The 27,513-nt window shown below is 38.0% G+C and overlaps 1 protein-coding gene across 11 annotated transcripts in view; it reads right to left on the bottom strand.

Moving 5' to 3' along the window:
* The window catches only part of PTPN2 (protein tyrosine phosphatase non-receptor type 2), a 103,325-nt gene that overhangs the window by 14,226 nt on the left and 61,586 nt on the right, over positions 1-27,513 (bottom strand). For 5 of the 11 annotated variants that reach the window (XM_034943981.3, XM_055102541.2, XM_003817878.6 and 2 more), the window contains 4 exons: positions 26,770-26,904; positions 18,093-18,302; positions 15,161-15,313; positions 2,271-2,452 (listed from right to left, as the gene is read on the bottom strand). In XM_034943981.3, coding sequence (XP_034799872.1) covers positions 2,271-2,452; positions 15,161-15,313; positions 18,093-18,302; positions 26,770-26,904 — 680 coding nt within the window. Of the gene's footprint in view, positions 1-2,270; positions 2,453-15,160; positions 15,314-18,092; positions 18,303-20,152; positions 20,222-26,769; positions 26,905-27,513 lie in introns of all 11 variants that reach the window. The other 6 variants (XM_034943980.3, XM_003817879.6, XM_008971141.4 and 3 more) reach the window with 2 other exon arrangements.

Genomic DNA, 27,513 nt, shown 5'->3' with positions numbered 1-27,513 from the left:
TTCCAAGTAGCTGGGACAACAGGCGTTAATGCCTGTTTAATTTTTGTATTTTAAAATTCGTATGTCCAAGTTGTTTCTCACTCTCAGTGCCTGGTTAATTTTTGTATTTTCAGCAGAGACAGGGTTTCACCATGTTGGCCAGGCTGGTCTCAAACTCCTGACCTCAAGTGATCCACCTGCCTTGACCTCCCACAGCACTGAGATTACAAGCGTGAGCCACCACACCCGGCCTCCTCTTTTTTATTTCTGTAACCTTGTTTTTGTAATCGGACTTCTCCGCTTAGAATTCTGACTTTTCTGTTGGGACTCTCTGCTTTCAAACATGCACCAGTCTCATTTATCAGACAGGGAAGGAAAAAAGGGAAAGAAGAAAACACCGCCACCACATGCAAAAACATGTACAGGCACATAAAACACACACACAGACCCCATAAAACAGTCTTCTGCAATCACTCTATAACTCTTTAGAGTTATAGACTCTAGAGTGGTTTTAGTAGTCTCCTCTGTATTTGCAAGCTTGTATGAGTGATTTAACTCACTAGGATTAACATGGTTGTTCTCAATCTTTGTGGATTAAAACTCAACACTTCTGAAATACTAAGAATGCCATTTCAGTCATCAAGCCTGTTTTTCATTTAATTCTGCAGATAGTACTAGATAAAAGGGGGAAAAAAGCAATAACACTAGGAATCTGAAAGCCTTATTATTGAAAAAGCTAAGGTTACTTAAAACTATTATTTCCTGATTTAAAGATATTCTATTTAAGATGAAAAAAGGAACCAAAAAAATTATGCTTTCTCTTGCAGTCTAAAACTACTGAAGTCAAAAACTGGGAATAACATTACTAAATCATAATAAATTCTTCCACTATAATATATAATAATACATGTATTATATATTGGAATATGTTAGCATTTATAAAATTTCAGGTGTTTAATTTTTATATTAGGAAAATACAGCAGTAAAGCTATAATGTATGGCAGACTTTGACTATTTTCATTCCAATCTAACAAATATAACCACAAGATAAAATTCCCCACGATAAGAAGTATATTTGGCAAAAAGAGAAGAAGAAAAGTTATTCAGAGATGCAGGAGAGAGGAAAGAAAAACCTCATTCACTTTGCTATGTGACTTATACCAGGTTATCAGCTTCCTAATCTGTGAGAGACAGTCTTAGAAATGTAGTTGTAATTTAAAATTCTGAATAGATGCCACATTCATATGGATTTTTTAAAAACGCCTTTTTCTTTCTCCAGTAATGCAATTAAGCTTACATGTTTAAATGTTTTATTAAAGGCATATTATCAGTTACATTATAATTATAGTACAAATGGCAGGTATTCATACTACTTATTTTCTGTACCATACCATATATTTTAGCACCCAATTATATTAACTTTTACACTCAATCATTATTGTTTTAAAGGATTTTTGAACTGGTTTCTAAGTATTGGCTGAAAGCTCCTTAAGAACACCTTTGTCATCATATACTAAATACCCTCAGGTAAGAAATAAAGGTTATATTAATTTGGCTGGGCATGGTGGCTCACGCCTGTAATCCCAGCACTTTGGGAGGCTGAGGCGGGTGGATGACCTGAGGTCAGGAGTTCAAGACCAGCCTTGTTAACATGGTGAAACCCTCTCTCTACTAAAAATACAAAAATTAGCTGGACATGGTAGTGGGCGCCTGTAATCCCAGCTACACGGGAGGGCTGAGGCAGGAGAATCGCTTGAACCCAGGAGGTGGAGCAGCTAAGGTTGTGCCACTGCACTCCAGCCTGGGTGACAGAGAAAAAAAAAGGTTATATTAATTCAATAAAAAAAGGGCCTATATTATTTCATATATCATATCCACATAATTATTTATTTATTATTATTATTTATGAGACAGGGTCTTGCTTTGTCACCCAGGTGGGAATGCAGTGGTGGTATCTCAGCTCACTGCAACCTCGACCTCCCCGGCTCAAGTGATCCTCCCACTTCAGTCTCCCGAGTGGCTGGGACCACAGGCTCGCATCACCACACCTGGCTAATTTTGTTTATTTTCTGTAGAGATAAGGTCTCACTATGTTGCCCAGGCTGGTTTCAAACTCCTAGACTCAAGTGATCTTCCCTCCTTGGCCTCCCAAAGTGTTGGGATTACAGGCGTGATTGTATTTTCCTAATATAAAAATTACATACCTGAAATCCTATGGCACCTGGTCCCATAAAATTTATTTTTAAAATAAAAAAGCCTCATCTTTCAGCCTGTAGTTATGGAAAGCTTACCTCTCACTGTTCTCCTCCATTGTATCTTGCATTTTAGAGGAAAGTCCTGTATATCGGTCACCTGTCAGTTTTTCTTCTTCTAGACCTATTCTGTTCCCATTGTATTTTTCAGTTATTATTTTGTTTGGTGAATGATCAAAGGCAGGAGATAAGTCTTCCTTAGAAAGTTCTTTCCATCGTTTCTAGGTAGGGAAGAGAAATGAAAAACAAACGCAAACATTAAAAATTTATTTTCCTTAAATAAAAAAATTTATGAATTAAAATCCTATATTCAAGTTAAGAAAACCCAATGATGCTAAAAGATGAGTGAAAAAGAAAAAGGCATTTTGCCATACTGTAGCTTGTAACAACTATGCTTATTTTAATTTCAAAATTTTATAATAAAGCATTTAGTATTTATGTACATCAGTATATAGTTGAATATAATAATCTTAATAAAATCTTGTGGACTTTTACCTATTGAGACAAACTATACTGGGACCACACTCAACTATTAGTCACAGTAATATAATTTTAATATTGGTATCCAGATCCATGAAACTCGACAGCACACTGAACACAATCAATGCAAAGAGGTCCTCTCTCCAAGGTACATTATAATAAAGCCATCAAAAGTCAGACATAGAGAATTCTAAAAGCAGCAAGAGAAAAGGATCAAGTCACATGTAAGGGAACCTGGCAGGTTGCTATCAACAGATTTCTCAGAAAACCTGTACACGCCAAGAAAGAACAGACTGTAGAGAATGGGATAATATATTCAAAGTGCTGAAAGATAACAACTACTAGCAAAGCTATCTTTCAGAAATGAAAGAAAAATGGAGTCTTTCCCAGACAAGCAAAAGCTGCAAGAATTTATTACCACTAGACTAGCCTTATAAGAAATGCTTAAGGGAGCTGCTTCGACTGGAAGCAAAAGTATAATTACTATCATGAAAATATATGAAAATATAATCTCACTGACAGAGGTAAATTAATTACCAAATTCAGAAAACTCCATTGCTGTAACTGTGGAATATAATCTTTCAAATCTCCATTATGAAGGTTAAAAGTAAAAAATGGTTAATGGTAACTACAGCTACAAGTTGTTAAGGACCACACAATATAAAAAGATGTAAATTAAGCAACAAAATTATAAGTTGTGGGGGGAGGGTAAAAGCCAAAAATATTTTATGAGACCAAGGTTAAGTTATTATCAGCTTAAAACACTGTAACTATAAGATGTTTAATGTAAGCCCCATAGTAACCACAAAGAAAAAAAGTAACTACAGCAGACACACAAATGAGAAAGAGAAATAAATCAAAGCTTATCACTATAGAAAATCACCAAACCACAAAGGTAAACAATAAGAGAGAAAGAAAGGAATAAAGAATATGAAAAGCAAACAGAAAACAATTAACAAAATGGCAGGTGTAAGTCCTTATCTATCAATAATACCCTTGAATGTAAATAGATTAAATACTTCAATGAAAAGATACAGTGGCTGAATGGATGAAAAAACAAAAAACAAAATCCAACTCTATGTTGCCTACAAGACACTCACTTCACCTGTAAGGACACACTAAGACTGAAAGTGAAGGGATGAGAAATGATACGCCATGCAAATTAAAACCAAAAAGAGAAGAGGAGTAGCTATATTTTGATAAAATTTAGGTCAAAAATTGTAAAAAGAAACAAAGGTCAAAGGTGTCATTTCAGCAGGAGGATGTAATGATTTTAAATATCTATGCACACAACACTGGTGCACACAAATATATAAAGCAAATATTATTAGATCTAAAGGGAGACATAGACTGCAATACAATAATAGCAGGAGAACGCTACATCCCACTTTCAGCAATGGACAGATCATCCAGACATAAAATCAACAAAAAAACATTGGATTTAAACTGCACTCTAGGCCAAATGGACCTAACACACATTTACAGAACATTCCCTCCAACAGCCACAGAATACACATTTTTCTCATCAGCACATGGAACATTCTCCATGATGGACCATATGTTAGGCCACAAAACAAGTCTCAACAAATTAAAAAAAGAAAAAAATCACAATCAGGCCAGGCGGGTGCCTCACACCCAAGAACTCTGGGAGGTAGAGGCTGGAGGATCACCTGAGGTGAGGAGTTTGAGACCAGCCTGGCCAACATGGTGAAACCCCGTCTCTACCATAAATTAGCCAGGAGTGGTGGTGGGCACCTGTAATTCCAGGTATTTGGGAAGCTGAGGCATAAGAATCACTTGAACCCGGGAGGCGGAGGTTGCACTGAGCCAAAATCATGCCACTGCACTCCAGTCTAGGGGTCAGAGTGAAACTGTCTCAAAAAAAAAAAAAAAAAAAAAAGAAAGAAAAAGAAAGTTCTCAAATAAACAACCTGATGTACCTCAAGGAACTAGAAAATAATAAACTAAACCCAAAATTAGCAGAACAAAGAAAATAATAAAGACCAGAAAATGGAAATAAAGTGACCAAAAAAAAGAAGCAAAAGATCAACAAAACCAAGGATCATTTTTTTGAAAAGGCAAACAAAATCAACAAACCTATAGCAGACTAAGAAAAAAAAAAGACTCAAATCAGAGATGAAAAAGGAGATATTACAACTAATACCATAAACAAAGTATTGTAAGAGACTATTATAAACAACTGTATGCCAACAAATTGAAAAGCCTAGAGGAAATGGCTAAATTCTTAGACACACACGAACTATCAAAACGGAACCATGAAGACATAGAAAACCTGAACTGACCAATAAAGAGTGAGATTAAATCAGTAATAAAAAGTCTCCCATCAAAGAAAAGCCCAGGACTTAATGGCTTCATGGCTGAATTCTGACAAACATTTAAATAATACTAATTCCTTTCACACTATTCAAAAAACTGAAGAGGGAAATCTTCCAAAATCATTCTGTAAGGCCAGCATTACCCTGATACCAAAACCAGACAAGGACACAACAAAAAAGAAAACTACAGGCCAATATCCTTGATGAATATGGATGCAAAAATCCTGAATGAAATAATAGCAAACTGAATTCAACAGTATATTAAAAACATCATTTACCATGACCAAGTGGGATTCATCCAAGGGGTGAAAGGATGGTTCAACATATGCAAATCAATAAACATGATCTATCAAAAATCAACAGAATCAAGGACAAGAACCATATGATCATTTCAATAGATGCAGAAAAACTATTTGATAAAATTCAACATAGCGGCTGGGTGTGGTGGTTCATGCCTGTAATCCCAGCACTTTGGGAGGCTGAGGCGGGTGAATCACTTGAGGTCAGGCGTTTGGGACTGGTCTGGCCAACATGGTGAAACCCCATCTCTACTATAAATACAAAAAATAGCTGGGTGTGGTGGTGCACGCCTGTAATCCCAGCCACTCAGGTGGCTGAGGCGTGAGAATCGCTTGAACCCAGAAGGCGGAGGTAGCAGTGAGCTGAGATTGCACCACTGCACTCCAGCATGGGCAACAGAGCAAGACTCTGTCTCAAAAAAAAAAAAAAAAAAAATTCAACATACCTTCATGATAAAAACACTCAACAAATTAAGTATGGAGGAAACTGTGCCTCAACACAAAGCCACGTATGACAAACCCATAGTTAATATCATACTGAACATGAAAAAGTTGAAAGCTTTTCCTCTTAAGATCTGGAACAAGACAAAGATGCCTACTTTCTTTCTTTTTTTTTTGAGATGGAGTCTCGCTCTGTCACCAGGCTGGAGTGCAGTGGCATGATCTGCAACCTCCGCCTCCCAGGTTCAAGCGATTCTCCTGCCTCAGCCTCCCGAGTAGCTGGGACTACAGGTGCGTGCCAGCATACCCAGCTAATTTTTGTATTTTTAGTAGAGGCAGAGTTTCACCATGTTGGCCAGGGTGGTCTCAATCTCTTGACCTCATGATCTGCCCATCTCAGCCTCCCAAAGTGCTGGGATTACAGGCATGAGCCACCGCACCGGGCTAGGATGCCCACTTTCAACACTTTTATTCAGCATAATATTGTAAGTCCTAGCCAGAGCAATTAGCTAAGAGAAAGGGTATTCAAATTGGAAAGGAGGAAGTCAAATTGTCTCTGTTTGCAGAAGACATAATCTTATGTATAGAAAACCCTATAGACTCTACCAAAAAACTGTTATAACTAATTAAAAAAAAATCAGTAAAGTTGCAGGATACAAAATCAACAAATAAAAATCAGTAGAATTTTATACATCACTAGCAAACTATCTGAAAAAAGAAATCAAGAAAGCAATTCCATTTTCAAAAAAATTACCTAGGAATAAATTTAACCAAGGAGGTGAAAGATCTCTATAATGAAAATTACAAAACATTAATGGAAAAAGTTGAAGAGGACACAAATGGAAAGATAGCCTATGTTCATGGATTAAAATTAATACTGTTAAAATGTCCATACTACATAAAGTGATCTACAGATTCAATGCAATTCAATGAAAATACCAATGATATTCTTCATAGAAACAGAATAAATAATCCTAAAATTTGTATGAAATCATAAAAGACCCCAAAAGCCAAAGCAATTTTGAGCAAAAAGAACAAAGCTGGGGGCATCACACTACACGACCTCAAAATATACTACAAAGCTATAGTAACCAAAATAGCATGCTACTATCATAAGAAGAGATATAAAGACCAATAAAACAGAAGACAGAGCATGGAAATAAATCTACGTATTTACAGCCAATTTATTTTTGACAAAGACGCCAAGAATATACACTGGTGAAGGACAGTCTCTTTGATAAATGGTGTTGGGAACACTGGATATCTAGATGCCCAAGAATGAAACTAGACCCCTATATCTCACCATATTAAAAAATCAACTCAAAATGGACTAAAGACTTAAATATAAGACCCCAAACAAATACAAATACTAGAAGAAAAGATAGGGAAACACTTTAGGACATTGGTCTGGGCAAGGGAAGGGTCTTTTGTATAAGACCTCAAAAGCAAAAACAGACAAATGGGATTACATCAAACTAAAAAGCTTCTGTATAGCAAAGGAAGCAATCAATAGACTGAAGAGACAATCTACAGAATGGAAGAAAATATCTGCAAACTATACATTTGACAGGGATTAATATCCAGAATATATAAGAAACAAACAAAATTCAATAGCAGAAAACACAAGTAATCCAATTAAAAATAGGTAAAAGACCTGAATAGCCATTTCTTAAAAGACATACAAAGAGCCAACAGATACATGAGAAAATGGTCAATATCACTAATCATCAGAATAATGCAAATCAATACCACACTGAGATATTACCACACCCCACTTAGAATGACTATTATCAAAAAGACAAAAAATAAATGCTGGCATGAATGTGGAGAAACGGGAACTCTTGTACACGGCTGGTGGAATGTAAATTAGTACAGCCATCTTGGAAAACAGCATAAAGGTTCCTTAAAAGATTAAAAATAGAACTATCATATGATCCAGTAATCCCACTACTGGGTATTTATCCAAAGGAAATGAAATTAGGATTTCAAAGGCATATCGGCACTCCTGTGCTTACTGCAGCACTATTCACAGTAGTCAAGATACGGAATCAACTATCAATGAATGGAGGGAGAAAGAAAATGTGGGAAAAAAAATATATATATATAATATATATATAATATATAATATATATTATAATATATATATAATATATAATATATATTATAATATATATATAATATATAATATATATTATAATATATATATAATATATAATATATATTATAATATATATAATATATAATATATATTATAATATATATAATATATAATATATATTATAATATATATAATATATAATATATATTATAATATATTATATTATATATTATATATATTAATATATATATTATATATTATATATATTAATATATATTATATATTATATATATTATTATATATTATATATTATATATATTATTATATATTATATATTATATATATTATTATATATTATATATTATATATATTATTATATAATATATATTTTATATATATATTATATATTATATATATTATATTATATATAATATATATTATATATATATTATATATATTATATTATATATAATATATATTATATATATATTATATAATATATATTATATATTATATATATTATATATATAATATATAATATATAATATATATTATAATATATATAATATATATTATAATATATATAATATATATTATATATTATATATAATATATATTATATATATTATAATATATAATATATATTATATATTATAATATATATATAAAATATAATACTACTTGGCCATTAAAAAAAAAAAAAAATCCTGTCTTCTGTGGCAAAATGGATGAAACTGGAGGACATTAAGCCAAGTACACAAAGACAAATACTTGTATGTTCTCACTCATATGTGGAATCTAAAAATGTTAATCTCATAGAAGCAGAGAGTAGAATAGTACCTACTGGAGGCTTTGGAGAGTAGGGAAGAGGGGGCATAGTGAGAAACTGAACAACAGTTCAACAGGGGGATGAGTTCTGGTGTTTTACTGCACAGAATGACTATGGTTAATAATATTTAATATTTCAGACAGGGTGTGGTGGCTCATGCCTGCAATTCTAGCAGTTTGGGAGGCTAGGGCGGGCAGATCGCTTGAGCCCAGGAGTTTGAGATCAGCCTGGGCAACATGGTGAGACCCAGTCTCTACAAAAATTTAAAAATTAGCCACATGTGGTGGCACGCGCCTGCAGTCCCAATTACTTAAGAGACTAGGGCAGGAGGATCACATGAGCCCAGGAGGCGGAGGCTACAGTGAGCGAGCCATGATCGTGCCACTGTACACCAGCATGAACAAGAGAATGAGACCCTATCTCAAAAAAAATTTATATACATACACATTTTATATACACATAAAATCCTCTCTTCTGGCTATTTCAAAATACTTATATATACTTATATATATTTCAAGTACTATGAAATATATTAGCACATAATAATATATAATTAAATAGAGATTTCAAAATAGCTGGAAGAGAGGATTTTGAACGTTTTCACCACAAAGAAAAGATAAATGTATGAGGTGATAGATGTGCTAGTCTAATTTGGTCATTACATAAATGTATCAAAATATCACACTGAACCCCATAAATATGTACAATTACTAAGTGTCAATTAAAAACAAAGGCCGGGGCATGCGGTGGCTCACGCCTGTAATTCCAACACTTTGGGAGGCCGAGGCAGGTGGATCAAGAGGTCAGGAGATCGAGACCATCCTAGCTAACATGGTGAAACCCCATCTCTACTAAAAATACAAAATAATTAGCTGGGTGTGGTGGCACGCGCCTATAGTCCCAGCTACTCGGGAGGCTGAGGTAGGAGAATCACTTGACCCCAGGAGGCAGAGGTTGCAGTGAGCCGAGATCACACCACTGCACTCCTGGGCGACAGAGCGAGACTCCGTCTCAAAAAAAACCAACCAACCAACAGACAAAAAAACAAAATAAAAAATAAAGTAGCACTGCACAAAAAACACAAAAATTTTTAAAAAGATTTCAGCCAAGGTAGATTTTGCTTGAATCTTAATCCACTTCTAATCCAGAGGTATGTAACACTGGAGTAGTCACCACAGTGGTGCTTGAATGTGATCTGGAACCTTCTTGCTCCTTACCACTGTTCAGTCTAGGGGAGAACTAACAGTGAGATCTCCAAGCTGGTCCTTATGATGCTAAAGGACTTTAATTTGGTTGTGTCTATCAGGTACACTAGCAGCTCCAGGCAGCTGGCTAGCCCACCACTGGGCTAGAGAAACACCCTCCAGCATGCCTCTAGCATGGACTTCAGGAGTAGATGGCAACACAAACCAGGATTCGGACCAAGATGAAGAGAAATTTCAGTTTCTTCTATGAAAGAGGATGTCATCATCTACCCTGGGAGACAGTTGTGATTAATGAGATGGCATGTGAAGAGCCCAGCATCATGTCTAGAAAATATGTTTCCTGTGCTCTCACTTGTCACCATTCCTAGGGACAAAGGTAGAGGAAGAAGAGTGTATCTGGGCCCCTGCAGATGAAAGCAGTGACAATTGTACATGCCAGAGAAGAAAAACGCATATATAACCTATGCACTGGGACTATAGTCTCTCAGGTCCTTGAAAGGATGAAACATGATCCCCATCTATGTATCTGCCAGTGGCAAGTGGTAGAGGCAGAAGCAGTGGGAGCCAATGGTTTTGATTACCTATGACTGACACTGGCCCAAATGACTTGGTATGGACAGGGATGGCCTTCTTTGAAGATCCTATCAAGGACGCAAGAAGTCTTGGATCTAATAAATAAGGAATACTCTACTTATTGCCCGAGGAGTTTAATGATTTTGGACAGAGATGTAACATTGCAACTTAAAGTTTTTTGGAACTTATGGAATATTCATTCCCTGGAGTTACTCTTGTGCAATATGGTACTGTTAAAAGCAATGCTTGTATTCAGATCTTTAAAAAATCTCTGGGAAATCCATTCATACAATGGATAAACTAGTTTCTAATTTGTCTCATTGTCATCATGTACCAGAGGTATTAAAAAGAAAAAGGCACGCCTGGCACAGTGGCTCATGCCTGTAATCTCAGCACTTAGGGAGGCTGAGGCGGGCAGATCACTTGAGGTCAGGAGTTTGAGACCAGCCTGGGCAACATGGTGAAACCCCATCTCTACCAAAAATACAAAAATTAGCTGGGCGTGGTGGCACATGCCTGTAATCCCAGTTACTTGGGAGGCTGAGGTAGATGAATTGCTTGAACCCGGGAGGCCGAGGTTGTAGTGAGCTGAGATTGCGCCACTGTACTCTAGCCTGGGTGAAAGATGAGACTCGGTGTCATGGAGAAACCCTGTCTCTACTAAAAATACAAAATTAGCCAGGCATGGTGGTGCAAGCCTGTAATCCCAGCTACTTGGGAGGCTGAGGCAGGAGAATTGCATGAACCTGGGAGGCGGAGGTTGCAGTGAGCCGAGATCACGCCACTGCAATCCAGCCTGGGCAACAACAGTGAAACTCTGTTTCAAAAAAAAAGTATTTTCCACACTTCACCGTTCCCAGATATGGCTACTTTACTTAGCTGCATAATCAATGTACCTCTTTTTATGTTTTTAATTTTTTTAGAGATGGGGTCTTACTCTGTTGCCCAGGCCAGAATGCAATGGTGTGATCATAGCTCACTGTAGCCTCAAACTCCTGGGCTCAAGCAGTCCTCCTGTCTCAGATTCCTGAGTAGCTGGGACTATAGGAGAGAACTACCACGGCTGGCTTTTTTGTTTTATAATAGTTGATTTACAGAAGATTTAGAAAATGTGAAATTCTACAGTTTGTTGTGTTTGGAGAACAGTGAGTAGTACAGTTTGGTACAATTTGTCTAGAGGATGGAAAACACGCAAAGCTTGAGTAGGAGAGATGAGGCTGGAAAGGAAATAGACCTCCGGGAAAGAGGTCTCTGGACTTCATGAGTAGTGGGGTAGAACTGAAAATCCTGAGCCCTAAGAGGGCGCAAACCATGTCCCGAAAGAATATTGTGCCAACAATCAAGAAACTACAATATAATGGAACATAAGAGTAATTAAGGATGTCTTCACTTAGATGACTATGTCTATTTTCTTTGTTCCCTTGTTTGTTTTGTTACTCAGTCCAAATCTTTTATAGTGAAGACATGGAGTACTTGCTACTACCCATGCCATATTCTAACACTTCAAATGTGCTAGCTCTTAATCCTCACAATAACCTTAGGAGATAAGCACTAATACTAATATTACCATTATTACACCCTTTTTACCGAAGATGTGGGGAGAATAATTAGGTAACTTGCCCAAGGATATGCACCTAACAAATAGTAGAGACAGAATTTTAACCTAGGCAAGTCTGGGTTGACTATGCTGTGACCCCTCATAAAGATGTGTGTTCAAGAAAGTACCCCACAAAAATGTTAAATTGTGTCCAGAATTTATACTGGTCAATTTTTGAAGTTTCCACTCTTGACTGAGACCTAGTTATGTAACTTGGCCTTATAGCTGGACAACACTCAACAATGCCAACAAATAAGATGACACCAAAAATCAAGTCTCACTGGACCACTTCCCAGAATATGCAACAAATTCAGAATACATCAACAAGGAAAGCACTCGGCAGAGAGAGAAATAAAAGAGATATTTAATGCTAGTGAATTAAAAAAAACCCACAAACCCAACAATGTCATTTTGCCATGGCTATGTTCAGCAAACTCACTCATGGCTATGTTCAGCAGACTCACTCATGGCTATGTTCAGCAGACTCACTCGTGCCTATGTTCAGCAAACTCACTCATGCCTATATAGGTTCAGCAAACTCACTCGTCTCTGTCCTCCTTGTGACACACAAGGGAGCCAGCACTCCTGAGTCACCTGCCTCAGGTCATCAATGCTGACTGGTAAAGCCAAGGAATTACATTTCACTAAACTATAACCTCAAAGGAGCTCTCATTTTGAGGCCTGGTACTGTTTCATCTTTCTTTCTAATTCTGTGCTCACGTTGCACCAACCCATGAGTCACTGCCACTAGGAGCCATGCCCCCCACACAATGCCTAGAACCCTAGCTCTACCCATTTCTCTCACTGAAGAAAGTTTTAAGCAATGCAATTAAACTTCAAATCCTCTGTAATTTGTTAAAAGTTTATCATTTACATTTAATACTTTATTAGTAATATCAAATTACCAGCTAGAGATCTTACAACATTAGTTCTGAATTGCCAAACTAGATATTTACTCTGGGGGGTTAACTGTCATCATCAATACTGGGAATATGCTAATAAATATGTGGTAATACCAGCAACCAGCTTAAGTATTTATGCCTGACCTTGTGCTGAAAGGCAATTGCAAATAGCCTATATGTCTATAGGAATGTCAAAGTCATTGGAAGTTTTCTGTAAATGAATACATGCTTTAAGATTATAATTACACATATTTACAGACTTAAGATACAATCACTTTGGGCTGGGTGCGGTGGCTCACGCCTGTAATCTCAGCACTTTGGTACGCCGAGGTGGGTGATCACTTGAGGTCAGGAGTTCGAGACCAGCCTGGCCAACACTGTGAAACCCCATCTCTACTAAAAATGCAAAATTAGCCAGGAGTGGTGGCGGGCGCCTGTAATCCCAGCTACTCGGAAGGCTGAGTGGGGAGAATCACTTGAACCTGGGAGGCAGAGGCTGCAGTGAACCGAGATTGTGCCATTGCACTCCAGTCTGGGCAAAAAGAGCAAAACTGCGTCTCAAAAAAAGAAAAAAAAAACCAGTAGCATGTGTGGTATGTATTTATTAATCCAACTTTATCAGTAGTCACTTCATATGCCGATGGTCTAAATGCACCAATTAAAAGAGAGATTCTCAGAATGCCAAGACCATTTCTGCAGAAATTAACCCCTTGGAATGGGCAGCATGCTTTTCTGATCCTGAGTACCTGAAGGATAAAGATGTTTCCAATATCCTATCTGGAATAGGGGCAGAAAATGCCTTAGAATTGAGAGTCTGAGGACTATACCACACCAGATAAATTAACAGAAAAAAAATCCTTCCTAGCCACAAACTGCACTGTCAAAGACTCCACAAAAAAGTGTGTCCAGAAAAACTCATCTCTGTGATAAAAAAAAGATCCATCCTCAGATAAAGTATGTATTCTAAAACTAAAAACACAAAACTTAAAAAAAAAAAAAAAGCAGTGGTAGGAAAGACACAATCCAAAGGACAATACATTTCCCTCCCAGTTACCCGTCTCATCACAGCCAAGAAGCAGGCAGGGAAGGCAGCATGCAGGCTGTGAAGGCATGGGGAAATCTGATTGAACTACTTTTCTTTTTGAACTCCAGATTTAAGTTGGTGAAAGCTCACTGTGATTAGAAAGGGAAATTTTCCTCATCTTAAACATCTGAAATAACTTTTACTTCACCTAAATCACTGATCACTGCCAAAGTGACCCTGGCAAATCCAGTGTTCCCAAAGTCTGGCGTCTGAAGCAGGACATGTTCTAATGGGCTGAGTTTCCCACACATTGCGTATTTTGGCTCTGAGTGCCCTAATGTTTCTGTGCATTAAGAATATTTTAATGCTATTTAAAGATTTGGAAAAAATCTTTTTAAATAAACCTTTATTCTGACACCAATGGTCCGATCTAACTTACATTCTTGTATTGGCTAGTAATCACAGAAATGAAAGTGCTAGTAAATATGTTCACACATGAGAAACATAATGAAAAGACAGTCGATCTTCTTATATTATGCATCAACTTACAGTATCTGCTTATGTCCAATACTATGTGATTAAATCAGACAAAAAATGGAGTCTGTGGTTGTTTCTATTTTACATTTTAACTTAGTACATAACACAAGTTTCTGATCAGTCTTTGAACTTAGGTTCTACAAATATGCAGTAAAAATAGCTTCATGAGAATAAAGCCACCAAACAGAAGAATATAACATTTTGCTGGAATTTCATTATATCTGCCATAAATATTCAAGTTGCTTGTTGTTATAAAGTCAAATATTACATAAACCAAGTATCAGTGTTTAATGAGGGCAAAAGTATCTCAAGTTTCCAGTTACTTTAATAATTAAAAGATTAACCACCCCCAAAATGAAAAATTCAGTTTCTTTAATGAAATCTTGTTTCTACAAGGGCTTTTAAGTAACACACAGGATTTAACCTGAGGCTGAGTATATATGAGGAAGCTAGTTAAAATTTTACAATTTTAAGACAGCCAGCTGGATTTACCACAAAAATTCAAATACACTCTTTGAAACAAAGACAAGGGCTCAAGTGGAGTGCAGTTATTTGATGCTATGTGTATTTAACAAATAGATATGATTTAAAACCTGTATGAAGTTTACCTGTATACTAGAATCTCCCTTTATACATTTTGCTCCTTCTATTATAGCCATGTATGAGAATCTCAGTTGATCTGGGGTCTGAATAAGACCCATTCGGTATTTTCTCATGTTCAGTAACACTTGTTTAATGTTAATATCATCTCCTTTTTCCATCTGCAAGAAAGGCAAAAAATGAGACAAGTCTTTTGTTATTGGAACCCAGGAAACAGAATCAATGCAAGATCATTGCTAAGATTTTTGCTATGCATTTTCTCCTCTGAAAGAACAACGATAATTTAACCCTCCAGCTATAACTGTTACGTACACAACAACTATCCCAGCCTACTCATCCCTCCCCACATCTCAACCCCTCAAGTAGTTGGAGGACTTTGATTCTTTAGCTGATTCACAACTGATTCCAAACCAATCATAGTAATCTCATTCCTTCTGGCCAGTCATTGGTTAAAGGAAGGATTTATAATCAGTTCTGGCTAGTATAAGGACTATTTTTTTTTTAAGGTCATGGCAGGAGTCAACTTTTCTGCTCATTCCCCTTCCGCCTCCTTCATGTCTGCACTACAGACACGATGTCTGGATATACAGCACCCATCTAAAGATGGTGGAAAAGAGGCCAGGCATGATGGCTCATGCCTGTAATCCCAACACTTTGGGAGGCCAAATCACTTGAGGCCAGGAGCTAGAGACCAGCCTGGCCAACATCGCGAAATGCCATCTCTACTAAAAATACAAAAATTAGCTGGGTGTGGCGGCGCATGTCTGTAATCCCAGCTACATTGGAGGCTGAGGCTGGAGAATCGCCTGAACCCAGGAGGAGGAAGTTGCAGTGAGGTCAGATAGCGCCACTGCACTCCAGCCTGGGCGGCAGAGCGAGACTCCATCTCAAAAATAAATAAATAAATAAATAAATAAATAAATAAATAAATAATGTGGTGGGTCACACCTGTAATCCCAGCACTTTGGGAGGCCAAGGCGGGCAGATTATGAGGTCAAGAGATTGAGACCTTCCTGGACAACATGGTAAAACCCCGTCTCTACTAAAAATACAAAAATTAGCTGGGCATGGTGGTACGCACTTGTAGTCCCAGCTACTCGGGAGGCTGAGGCAGGAGAATCTCTTGAACCCGGGAGGCGGAGGTTGCAGTGAGCTGAGATTGCGCCACTGCACTCCACCCTGGCAACAGAGCGAAACTTCGTCTCAAATAAATAAATAAATAAATAAATAAATAGAATAATAAAATAAAATGAAGAAAGACGGTGGAAAAGACAGCAAAAGCCCAGATCCACGATAACACTGCTGAGCTACAGCACTGCTCTGGACTACTGACCTAGTGTTAGAATCCCCACACCCAGGCTCACCAAAAATAAAAGAAAAAAAATTGTTGAACTTATAGTTGGCAGGGAACAGGTGTCATTAACAAAATAATCACCAGAGTTTTAAAACTTTAATGTAACAATCTAATTTTGATTGAAGTATACTATATATACGCAGAGTGGTAAAGTAATACAGATGTTTAGTTAAGACTCAATCGTTCCCAATTCCTAGCTTTCATTAGAGATGCAACATCTGAAATGTTCTTCCAAGAGTATCACTCCATTGATCAAGCTCCTTGTGTTTGTGTTTACAATGAAAAGCATCATCATATTAATTCACCTGGGAATCTACTTTGTGCTGGCAGTCATGGTGGAAAGCATAAGAATGCTGACATAACTGCAATGAAGCATAGCTACGTTTTACAGAAACATCGAAGAGACTAATACAGGGCCTTAAAGTCAAGGTTAAGAACACCAGTCTTGTGTCAAGCGTGGTGGCTCAAACCCGTAATCCCAGCATTTTGGCAGGCTGAGGCAAGAGGATCACCTGAGCCCAGGAATTTGAGACTAGCCTGGCCAACATAGTGAGGCCTTGTCTCTACTAAAAATAAAAAAGCAAAAACTAGTTGGGTGTGGTGGTGCAGGCAGCTACTTGGGAGGCTGAGGTGGGAGGATCACTTGAGTCCAGGAGGTTGAGGCTGCAGTGAGCAGTGATTGCACCATTGTACTCCAGCCTGGGTGACAGGGCAAGACTCTGTCTAAACAAAGACAAAAACAAAATCCCCACCAGACTGAATACCAGGACAAGCTAAACTGCTTAGGTGATTGATAATCTTAGAACACGCTCAGAAAGCAGAAACTAAGCTGCAGGGACTACTGAAGGAGTAGATGGCATGGAAATCAAAGCAGACAGTATTATTGATGGGTTTGATCCTATAATAAGAGGAAGAAGTAAAGACAGAAGTTAGGAGAAGTATAAGGGCAAACAGAAGTTCCATGTATCCCAAGTAACGAAAAAATAAAGGTCCTAAAAAGAGAAGAAAAGATCTAGGCTGTATACAGGCTGGGACTGGGAATGACTGGTGGAGAAAGAATTAGCCGTTGGGGGCACAGACAGGAACCTCAGGGGAGTAACAGTAATACTGACATTTATGGAATGCTCAGAAAACATCAGGGACTCTTCTAAGTGTCCTTAATGTATTAATTCATTGAATTCTCACAGCAACCCTGTGAAGTATGTCTATCATTATCCCTAGTTTTTAAATTTAAAAAGTGAGATAAAGTATCTGTCTGAGGAGGAAGGAATTCAATATTACATATGAATTTATATTTGAAAAAATGTGGGGGAGAGACCTATTATTTCTGTAATATAAAGCTACCAGGAAGAAAAACACCTTCTTAGGGATCTCTAAAATCATCATGGATACATACATTCCTACCAGTCATGAATAAGAGGCAGTTGCAAGGGTGGAAATGAGATTTTTAGGTTTTTCCAAAAGTAGAAGTTTAAGTTGAAAAACCTCAGTTCTGGGATACAGCATCAGAGTTTATTCATTGCCAGTGGAAGCAATTTAAAAAAAAAAATCAATGAGATTAAAATGAGATCGTAAGAAGCACTTACCAAAACAAGACAAGTGTCTACCAGAGAGAAGGTGCCAGAGCGCCCAATGCCTGCGCTACAGTGGATCACCGCAGGCCCATGGTCAGGGTTCAAGGAGCCAGATTCTCTCACTTTAAACAAGAAATTGAGAAATGAAGCTGGTGATTCAGGGACTCCAAAATCTGGCCAGGTAGTATAATGAAAGTGAGATATTGTTCTGGTTTCACCACTCTAAAAAGTGAAAATCAAGGGAGAAGTTAGTTCTAATTTTTTTCTTTTAAAAAACTACTTCAGAAAGATCATGTGTTTTATATAATTCTTTAAAGCCATATAGGCTGTTTATACTATGATTTTTCCATTTGTTTTCTGACAATCCCATATACAAACTAGGGAAGATTTTCTTTAGTGGAAATTTGGGATGTATTAATAATAGCTAACACATACAACACTTACTATTTTGGAGGCCTGTTCTAAGCACTTTACTTATTAACTCAATCCACACAATAATCCTATTAAAGCCCATTTTCCTGATGAGGAAACTGAAACAAAGGGTAAGATAGTTTGCCCAAGGTCACACAGCTGGAACATGGCAGAACCAGGATTTGAAGCAACCTGGGGCAGCCTTTGGGTTCTCAGCTACTAATCTGTTACCATACATGTTACCAATATTTTCTTTAATTCATGTATCATGAATGGGCTATTTTTTTCTATTTTAAAAAATTTCTGCCGGGTGCAATGGCTCATGCCTGTAATCCCAGCACTTTGGGAGGCCGAGGTGGGCAGATCACTTGAGGTCAGAAGTTCGAGACCAACCTGGCCAACATGGTGAAACCCCGTTTCTACTAAAAATACAAAAAATTAGCCGGGCGTGGTGGCACGTGCCTGTAATCTCAGCTACTTGGGAGGCTGAGGCAGGAGAATCTCTTGAACCTGGGAGGTGGAGGTTGCAGTGAGCAGAGATCATGCCATTGCACGCCAGCTTGGGCAACAAGAGTGAAACTCCATCTTCAAAAAAAAAATTTTCTACCAGTATAATTTTACATTCTTTAACATTTTCCTTTTTATGAATTTCAAAGTTTATTTTTTAAATATAATCTCCCGTTCACATGATTATCTTTTAGATTCTGCTACACAGGCCTATATAGGGGAGCAACTCAAGAATTAATCTAAAGAAACGATCTTTATATTTTTAATTGGAATTGCTCCTCTAAATTGTTGCCTTTCCCTATGGCAATAATTTCCAATCCTAAAGCTGTTTATATGCTTTTGCTGATGTGCTAAAGTGGTTTACCAACATGCTAAATGTTTCCTGTCTCTTAAGCCTGCCTGGTATTCACTATCGCTTCCTGGATATTCCTGATGATCTGTAATTCTAACTCATTACGAAAATGTTCCTTAGCTTTTTGCCAATTGCCTTTTGCCCCAAGGAGCACCTCTCTGCTTTATACTCTTCATTTGTGTAAACGAAGCAGTGGTCTTCCACTAATATGTCTTTGTGCAATTTTTCAGTTTTATTGTAGGAGGTTTTTTTTTTTGAGGGAGGAGGCATAGAAACAATGTAAAAAACCTTGACGTTTAATGGTTTAACAACTAAAGATTATTATTATAATATCCTGCTCCCAATAAAAATTTTCAAAATTAGAAGTTAGCTTTCACTTTAAAAATATAAATTTTCGGCCGGGTGCAGTGGCTCACACCTATAATCCCAGCACTTTGGGAGGCCGAGGCGGGTGGATCACCTGAGGTCAGGAGTTCGAGACCAACCTGACCAACATAGAGAAACCCCGTCTCCACTAAAAATACAAACCTTATCTGGGCATAGAGGTGCATGCCTGTAATCCCAGCTACTTGGGAGGCTGAGGTGGGAGAATCGCTTGAACCCGGGAGGCGGAGGTTGTGGTGAGCCGAGATCACGCCATTGCACTCCAGCCTGGGCAATGAGAGCGAAACTCCATCTCAAAAAAAAAAAAAAAAAAAAATCCATTTTGCAGTAGAAATTAAGACTTCTATGTCCCAGACTCAGTATATAAGGTATAATACTAATAAAATACAGTGAAATAAATTTTTTAAAAAGTACATACTTTTAGTGACCTTTTAACATCCAGCATTAATAATTTCAAATACAGTGTGATCCACAAGTTCTCAATATACTAAAAGCAATAAAAAATTTCTCCATTACGAATTAAAATGATCATGGTTTCTACGCTTTAAGACATTTATTTTTAAATTAATTATGGTAAGTGAACAAAGCCAGACTAAAGGCTATATACTATACTATTCCATTTTTATGACATTCTGGAAAAGGCAGAAAAACAGAAACAGAAACCAGATTACTGGTTTCTGGCTGGGGGTAGAGGACAGGACTGACTGTACACAAGCAACACAAGAACATCTGGGGCAGGGGAGAGGTGACAGAACCGATCTATGTTTCTGTTATGGGCAGTGGTTACACGACTGAATGCACTGTCAAAAGTCACAACACGACTGTACACCAAAAGGAGTCACTCTTATTGTAGGTTAAAAAAAAAGGTAAATTATATTCATTGCATTAAAAAAGAGAATTCAAAACATTCTAAAATAAGAAGGGTAAACTCTAGTCTCCTTTTACAAAGCAGCAGGTGGGCAGTTAATACGGCAACACTGACACAGGAATGAGCTAGAGAGGCGGGTTCTTGACAGCGGGGGGCGCGGGGCGGGGGGGATACAGTTAACTCAAAGTCAAGTTTTCCTTTAAATGAGGTTAAGATTCCAGTGGATGTTAATAACCCACTTTGTTTCTTACTTGCTGCGGCCACCAGCAGGACCAGACTCAGTCTGTGTGGGCCTTCATGTGGTCTGCTTTGAGCAGGGGCCTGCAGTGCTCTGTGGGCTATGGCCCAGTACCCCTACGGGGTCCTGCGCACAATTACTTCATCAAGTCCTGGCTCAAACATATGGTTACCCCACAATCTTGGGCAACAGCTTGCTTTCTCTTTGCTTGTATGATTTTGGCTCAAAACTAGTGGTCTCAATTTTTTTCAAATTCAGGTCACGCTGTCTGGGATATTGGAAGCCAGTTCCCAGAAATGCTCATGACTATTTGTATAATATAGTCTTCCCCACTAATAGATTTTTGAAAATCAGTTGTTGTTTTTTTCCCCCTACAGAACCAGGACTTTTTTTGAGAGGTTAACTTTGATTAATTTATCCGTACAGAAACAAGATTAAAAAAACACAGCTTTCCAAAATCATAATTCACAGTTACAAAGGACCACACGAAGGCATAAGATGCATATATTTACTACTCTGGTATAGAAACATTCATATGCATGACTGGATGGACCCCTTTCCCTCTTTTTCACGCAGGAAAAAAAATGAGAGGGGAAAAAAAAAGGGTTGCCAAAGGATACAGAGCTAAAACAAAATTCATCTTTATTCCAAACAAGGTCTGCATTTAGACTTTAAAATTTTTGGCAAACTCCTTATTTTCAAAACTGTGGAAGCACCCTTTTCTTCTCCTTGGTCACCGAGTCACACTACTTCTCCTCTGGTCCCCAGCTGCTGCCCTCCACCCTTCTCGCTGCTTCACCCCCCTCCCTACACACACCCCGGTTGCACCCACAATTATAGGCTGTCCCTGTCTGCAGCCGTTCCACACATGCCTGCCAAGTTTTCTGTGTAAAACTCTGCATTATGTATACTACATTCTGCACAAAATGTCAGTGGCTTGCTGTTCTAAGGCAAAATCCCATTTACATTTTTAAAAGAGAATTCTAAATTTAAAGTCTTTGAATAGGAATGTCAAACTTGCATATATGAAGCCAGGAAAATAACCTGTGAGTTGAGCAAGTGTAACAACAGGAATTGTTAGGCCACAGCAATTTAAGTGTATGCCCCGTTCACAGCCTTCAAATGCAAGTTAATAATCATCATAAATATATAATAAGATTATACATTTTCCAATTATCATAAAAAATCTATACAGCTCTATGACCCCAGGCCCAATTACTTTCACACTTTAGGTATATATGGAAGGTACCAAGATTTTGTTTCTAAAAGACTTTCACTAAGCCCCAGTTCTGTAAATAGGGTTAATAATACTACTTACCTTACAAAACTGTTGTAAGGAATAAATAAAACAATTAATGTGAAGTGCCTGCCATATCCCTGCACATGGTAAATGCTTAACAGATACTGGATATTTTTAAAACAACTATACTCACCAATTGCCTTTATTGTGGCCCCTAGAAAGCTCCAGTCAATTGTAAAACTCAACACATTTTCAACCTCTTCATTGGGTATTTCCTCTACACCTAAAGAGTGACAAAGTTTGTCAACCCTATGTCCTAACCAGATGTCAAATCTGTACCTTCACTATCACTGCCTTAGTTGAGTCTCTCATCAATTTTTGCCAGGGTCAGCATGTCAGTGATAAATATTTACTGACTGGGATTCACTGTGAAAGGCAGATCAAACTCACCAGATCAGGAGGAGTGGCAGAAACGGCTAGGGACAGGCTTGCATTCTCAGCAGAGAGAAAGCAATATGCAAAGGCATGCCACCCACCCCCACCAAGGAATTCACCTATTAGAGAAGTCTGTCTGTTAGCACGAACAAATCCTGGATACCCGAAGGAGAGGGAGTTAGACAAGGAGGCAAGGACCAGGCTGAGCTGGGTCATGGTCTTGTGCACTGGACACAGACTTTTTTTGGTAACCAATGGAAGCCACAGAAGAATTCTTAGAGGATGGTGGAAAGATTGCATCTGTGTTTTACAACAATCACTCAGGTGTAATGTGCTTAAAATGTACTCTGTGTAATGGCGGGGGGGTACCAAGGCAGCAGATAACTTCCAACCCCTTGGAAGTTAAAAACCTCATTATGGAGTCAAGATTTACATAGAGAGAAGTATTGAACAAGCAGTAGAATGATAAAATTTAAATTACTGAAAAAGTATAAGAAGAATCATAGCTGTTAGGGATCAATGTGTCATAGATACATGTTAGGAGAGACCTAAGTAAGAAGTGGGCCACAGGGGTTACTAAGGACGTGCAGAATATAAACAGGCAGAGAAGAGAGAGGACATTCTAGGTAGAATAAACTGTTTAAACTATTTTGAACCAAATCCCAGCTAAGCATCATAATAATTAGAGACTCTCATCTTGCTAAATCTTTAGGGACAGGGAAATAGAAGACAGTCAGCATTATAACAGTATTCCCGGAACTCACTAAACATAAAGCTGGCCAACATTACAGAAATAGTGAAGGGCAACTAAAAAGAAAAAACTGAAAGACAAGTACTCTAGATGACCTCATATTTTTAAAATCCCTCAAAATTATCTCCATAGCTTAAGCCACAGGCCACACTGAAAGCCGAGATGCAATCTCTTCTTCAGGGGCAAGAGCTCAAACTTTTAGCTTTAAGTAAGTCACTAAAGGGCTCCTGGTATGTCATTTTGCTGTTCCATTAGACTGGCGGAGGCGCAGGGCTTGCTTAGACAACAGCTTTACCTTTGGACTTGTTAATAGATACGTGTCAGACTCCCTTAGATGCAAACTGGATCTCTGCACCCCAGCGGCCCCAATAAAGACAGAGATCTGTGTGTTGAGATTGGCTACCAGCCCCCTACTCCATCATCACTTTTTCTCACTCCCATTGGTTCTTTCTTTCTCGCTAGTAACCTTTTCAACTACTCCCCGTTCCTGTTGTCCCTTCCAATTCATTACTATTACAAAAAGGAAACTGATCAACTAAAAAGGTAATCGTGGCTCCCGCATTATGTCTTAGACACCGTCATGGTATTTACTCACTTGATCTTTAGAGCAATCCTATGAAGTAGGTACGTTATCACCCTCATTTTATAGATGATAAAACAGGTACTGTTTATCATCTATAGTAAAGTAATGTGACCCAAGTCACTCAGCAAGAACGGCAGAGTCAGGATTTAAAGTTAGGCTATCTGATTCTAGAGTTTATCTACTTAGGCAAATGTAATTCTGCCTCTCATACTGAAATGCTACTTTATCCTTCTGAAGAATAAAGAATCCCTAGTTCTAATTAAAAATTATAAAGTAGAACACAAACAAATGCTTGCTATTATATTGTGGTATGTTCTAAACCCAGGCCAAAAAAAAATCCAGTGATCATGTCATTATACCACACAGTTGCTAGCAACTAAAACAGAGTGGCTGGCCAACTCACATGACGGCCTCAACTCCAGAAAGATGCTTCAGAATCAATAATCTCTCTTTACAACAATTAGCATCTTTTCAAAAGGACTTATCCCCATGTCAAAAGTTAGGAGATGGCCGGGCGTGGTGGCTCACACCTGTAATCCCAGCACTTTGGGAGGCTGAGGCGGGCAGATCACCTGAAGTCAGGAGTTCAAGATCAGTCTGGCCAACATGGCGAAACCCCATCTCTACTAAAAATACAAAAAATTAGCCAGGCGTGGTGGTGCACACCTGTATTCCCAGCTACTCGGGAGGCTAGGACAGGAGAATCACTTGAATCCAGGAGGTGGAGGCTGCAATGAGCCAAGATCATGCCACTGCACTCCAGCCTGGGCAACAGAATGAGACTTTGTCTTAAAAAATAGGGGACCAGGAGAACTAATGAGATCAGTCTGTCACTTATTAGCTAAGTAATCGATGGAAAAATTCCTATAACCTAATGGATTTTAACATAACTATTATTTTTTATAATATAAAATACGGGGATAATAAGAATATTTACACTATCTACACTAACTGAAGACTACTGGTCAAATGATATATATGTGAAAGCATTTTGGAATCTGATAAACAAAACACAAAAATCATTCTATTTTATTGTTACTTAAGGTATAATCAATTCTCAATAAGGACTGTTTCAGAAACAGGGAAACACATCTATGCCCTTCATCTAAATCAATTTTAATGCCATAAGCAAATGAGTAATTACCTGGGATAAATACCAAGAGAAGATGATTCAGAGAACTTTCAGAACCTTGTGGAAATACAGTTCTGTTTCTGGGAATGAACAATGTACAGCTCAGTCCAGTATCAAAGAGTTATTGATGTATCTCAATGCAGTTTAAGACACATGTAAATGGAAAGAGTTGGGACAAAATAAATACAGTAATGGGAATTTATAAATAAATCTAAGCATTATCATTCGTAATTTTGAGCTTTTTTAGGTGACTCAAGAGACTGTATAATAAGCTTAGTATGGATGTCACGGGAAGCTGGACAGAAGGAAAACCAGAACCTAGGCCTCACGCACAGAGCATGCACCTGTGCTTACTCAATGCAGCAAAAAACACAAGTGTTTCAAGGGATCCACCATAAAAGGGACTGCCACACATCTAAAAAGCATGTATATATCTCCCTTCTCTTTAAGGTTTTTTTGTATTGTTAGTGATCACTTAATTTACTTAATGGTTAACTAAAACAGTATTACACTTATAGACTACATACATTCCTAAAGTCATATGAGGCTAAACATTCTCCTATTTTCAAGCTATCACAGTTTCTATTAGCATCTCAGAATTACTCTCATTTCATTATTTTCTAGTTTATTCTAATTACAACACAAAGAGGGCAAAAGAGGTAAATGGCAAAAGGGGGAGAAATGCCTCAATCATCACCCTGGCAACAGCAGGTTCATAACCCACTATGTGTATGTATCTCAACCAAGGCCCAAGGAACAGTTCATATGTTTCTGGGGAAGAAAAATGCAAGTAAGGCCTGGCATGGTGGCTCATGACTGTAATCTCAACACTTTGGGAGGCCAAGGTGGGAGGATCACTTGAGCTCAGGAGTTTGAGACCAGCCTGGATAACAAGGCAAGACCCCATCTCTATTTAAAAAAAATAAGAAAATTAGGTATGGTGGCTCATGCCTGTAATCCCAGATACTCAGGAGGCTGAAGTGGGAGGATTTCTTGAGGCCAGGAGTTGGAGGCCTCATTGAGAGCTGTGATTATGCCACTGTATTCCAGCCTGGGTGGCAAAGCAAGACTGTCTCAAAAAACCAATCAACCAACCAACCAAACACCCAAGTAAATGTTCTTGAGACCACATGCCACATTTATACATGTGTGTGTATGTATGTATGTATGTGTGCGTGTTACATATATATATAAAACACCATTTTTTTTCCAACTCAATAGGGACAAATTTTTGTGTTGTGAATCACTTAACAATAGCTTTGTAAGTTATTTTCTTGACTATTTTGCTATTCTTGGCAGTCACAGGTCCTGGGAGCTATTGCTTCCTGGGCATTTACTAAGGTCAGGTGCTCTGCATACACATCCTCATTTGACCTTCAGGACAGCCCCGGAGGGAAGGCGTGGTAACCTCCATTTTACAGACGAGGAAGGGATCAGTGAGGGTGGGGAACAAGTCTAAAGTACAGCTCTACTAAGCAGCAGAGCTGGATCTGAATCCAGGTTTGCCTGATTCTAAAGCCCTCTCTATTAATCCTCATGTATTTCTATTAATTAATTTTTAATCCCCAAATATCAAACTGAACTTTGAAATTCTTAGTTTCTACTGTTTCTTCAGAGTCCTCAGAAAGCTACTAGATGCAGACACACAATCTAAAAACATGTGATTATGACTAGATACTATAGGTATTACCCAAATGCATGTGCTTATCAAACTTCAAATCTAATAATAAAGAATAATTCTTTAAACCATCATATAAAGTCCACACTTTCGGGCAAGAAAGGTCTTACATTGATATTTTCTAATTGTAGTAGATGTACTGTATAATACGACTTCACATCTTCTGACAAGAGCTTCACACTGAATCCTGTTTCTTTAAACAGCATCTCTTGGTCATCTGTTGGCCAGTACTGTGCACATTTAACCTAAATTTAGAAATATGTATATGATTTTTTTTTAGTTTATAGACATCATGAAACCATAAAGTTAAAAAATGAAAACAAACCAGATATGTACATGCTATATTTTTTCAAGTACCCAAAACTAAGAAGTCACTACTATATTCTACGCTTAATGTATTTTAGTAAGATTGAAATTTTATAGCCGGGCGCGGTGACTCACGCCTGTAATCCCAACAATTTGGGAGGCTGAGGCGGGAGGATCACCTGAGATCAGGAGTTCGAGACCAACCTGGTTAATATGGTGAAACCCTGTCTCTACTAAAAATACAAAAACTAGCTAGGCGTGGTGGTGGGCGCCTGTAATCCCAGCTACTTGTGAGAGTGAGGCAGGAGAATTGCTTGAACCCAGGAGGTGGAGGTTGCAGTGAGCCAAGATCATTCCACTGCACTCCAGTCTGGGTGACAAAGCTAGACTCCATCTCAGGGAGCGGGGCGGGTAGAGATTGAAATTTTATAAAGCATTTTTTTATGTGTGTGCAGTCATCACTGTAAGCCAGTTTTAGAACATTTCTCTCAAACTCAGAAATCCCCTTGTGTCCTATTCCCACTCCAAGCCGCAGGCAAGCGCTGATC

Source organism: Pan paniscus, chromosome 17, assembly GCF_029289425.2.
Source record: "Pan paniscus chromosome 17, NHGRI_mPanPan1-v2.0_pri, whole genome shotgun sequence".
Lineage (NCBI taxonomy): Eukaryota > Metazoa > Chordata > Mammalia > Primates > Hominidae > Pan > Pan paniscus.
Note: the sequence above shows the minus strand (reverse complement) of the source record. Positions and strands in the feature narration are given on the sequence as shown.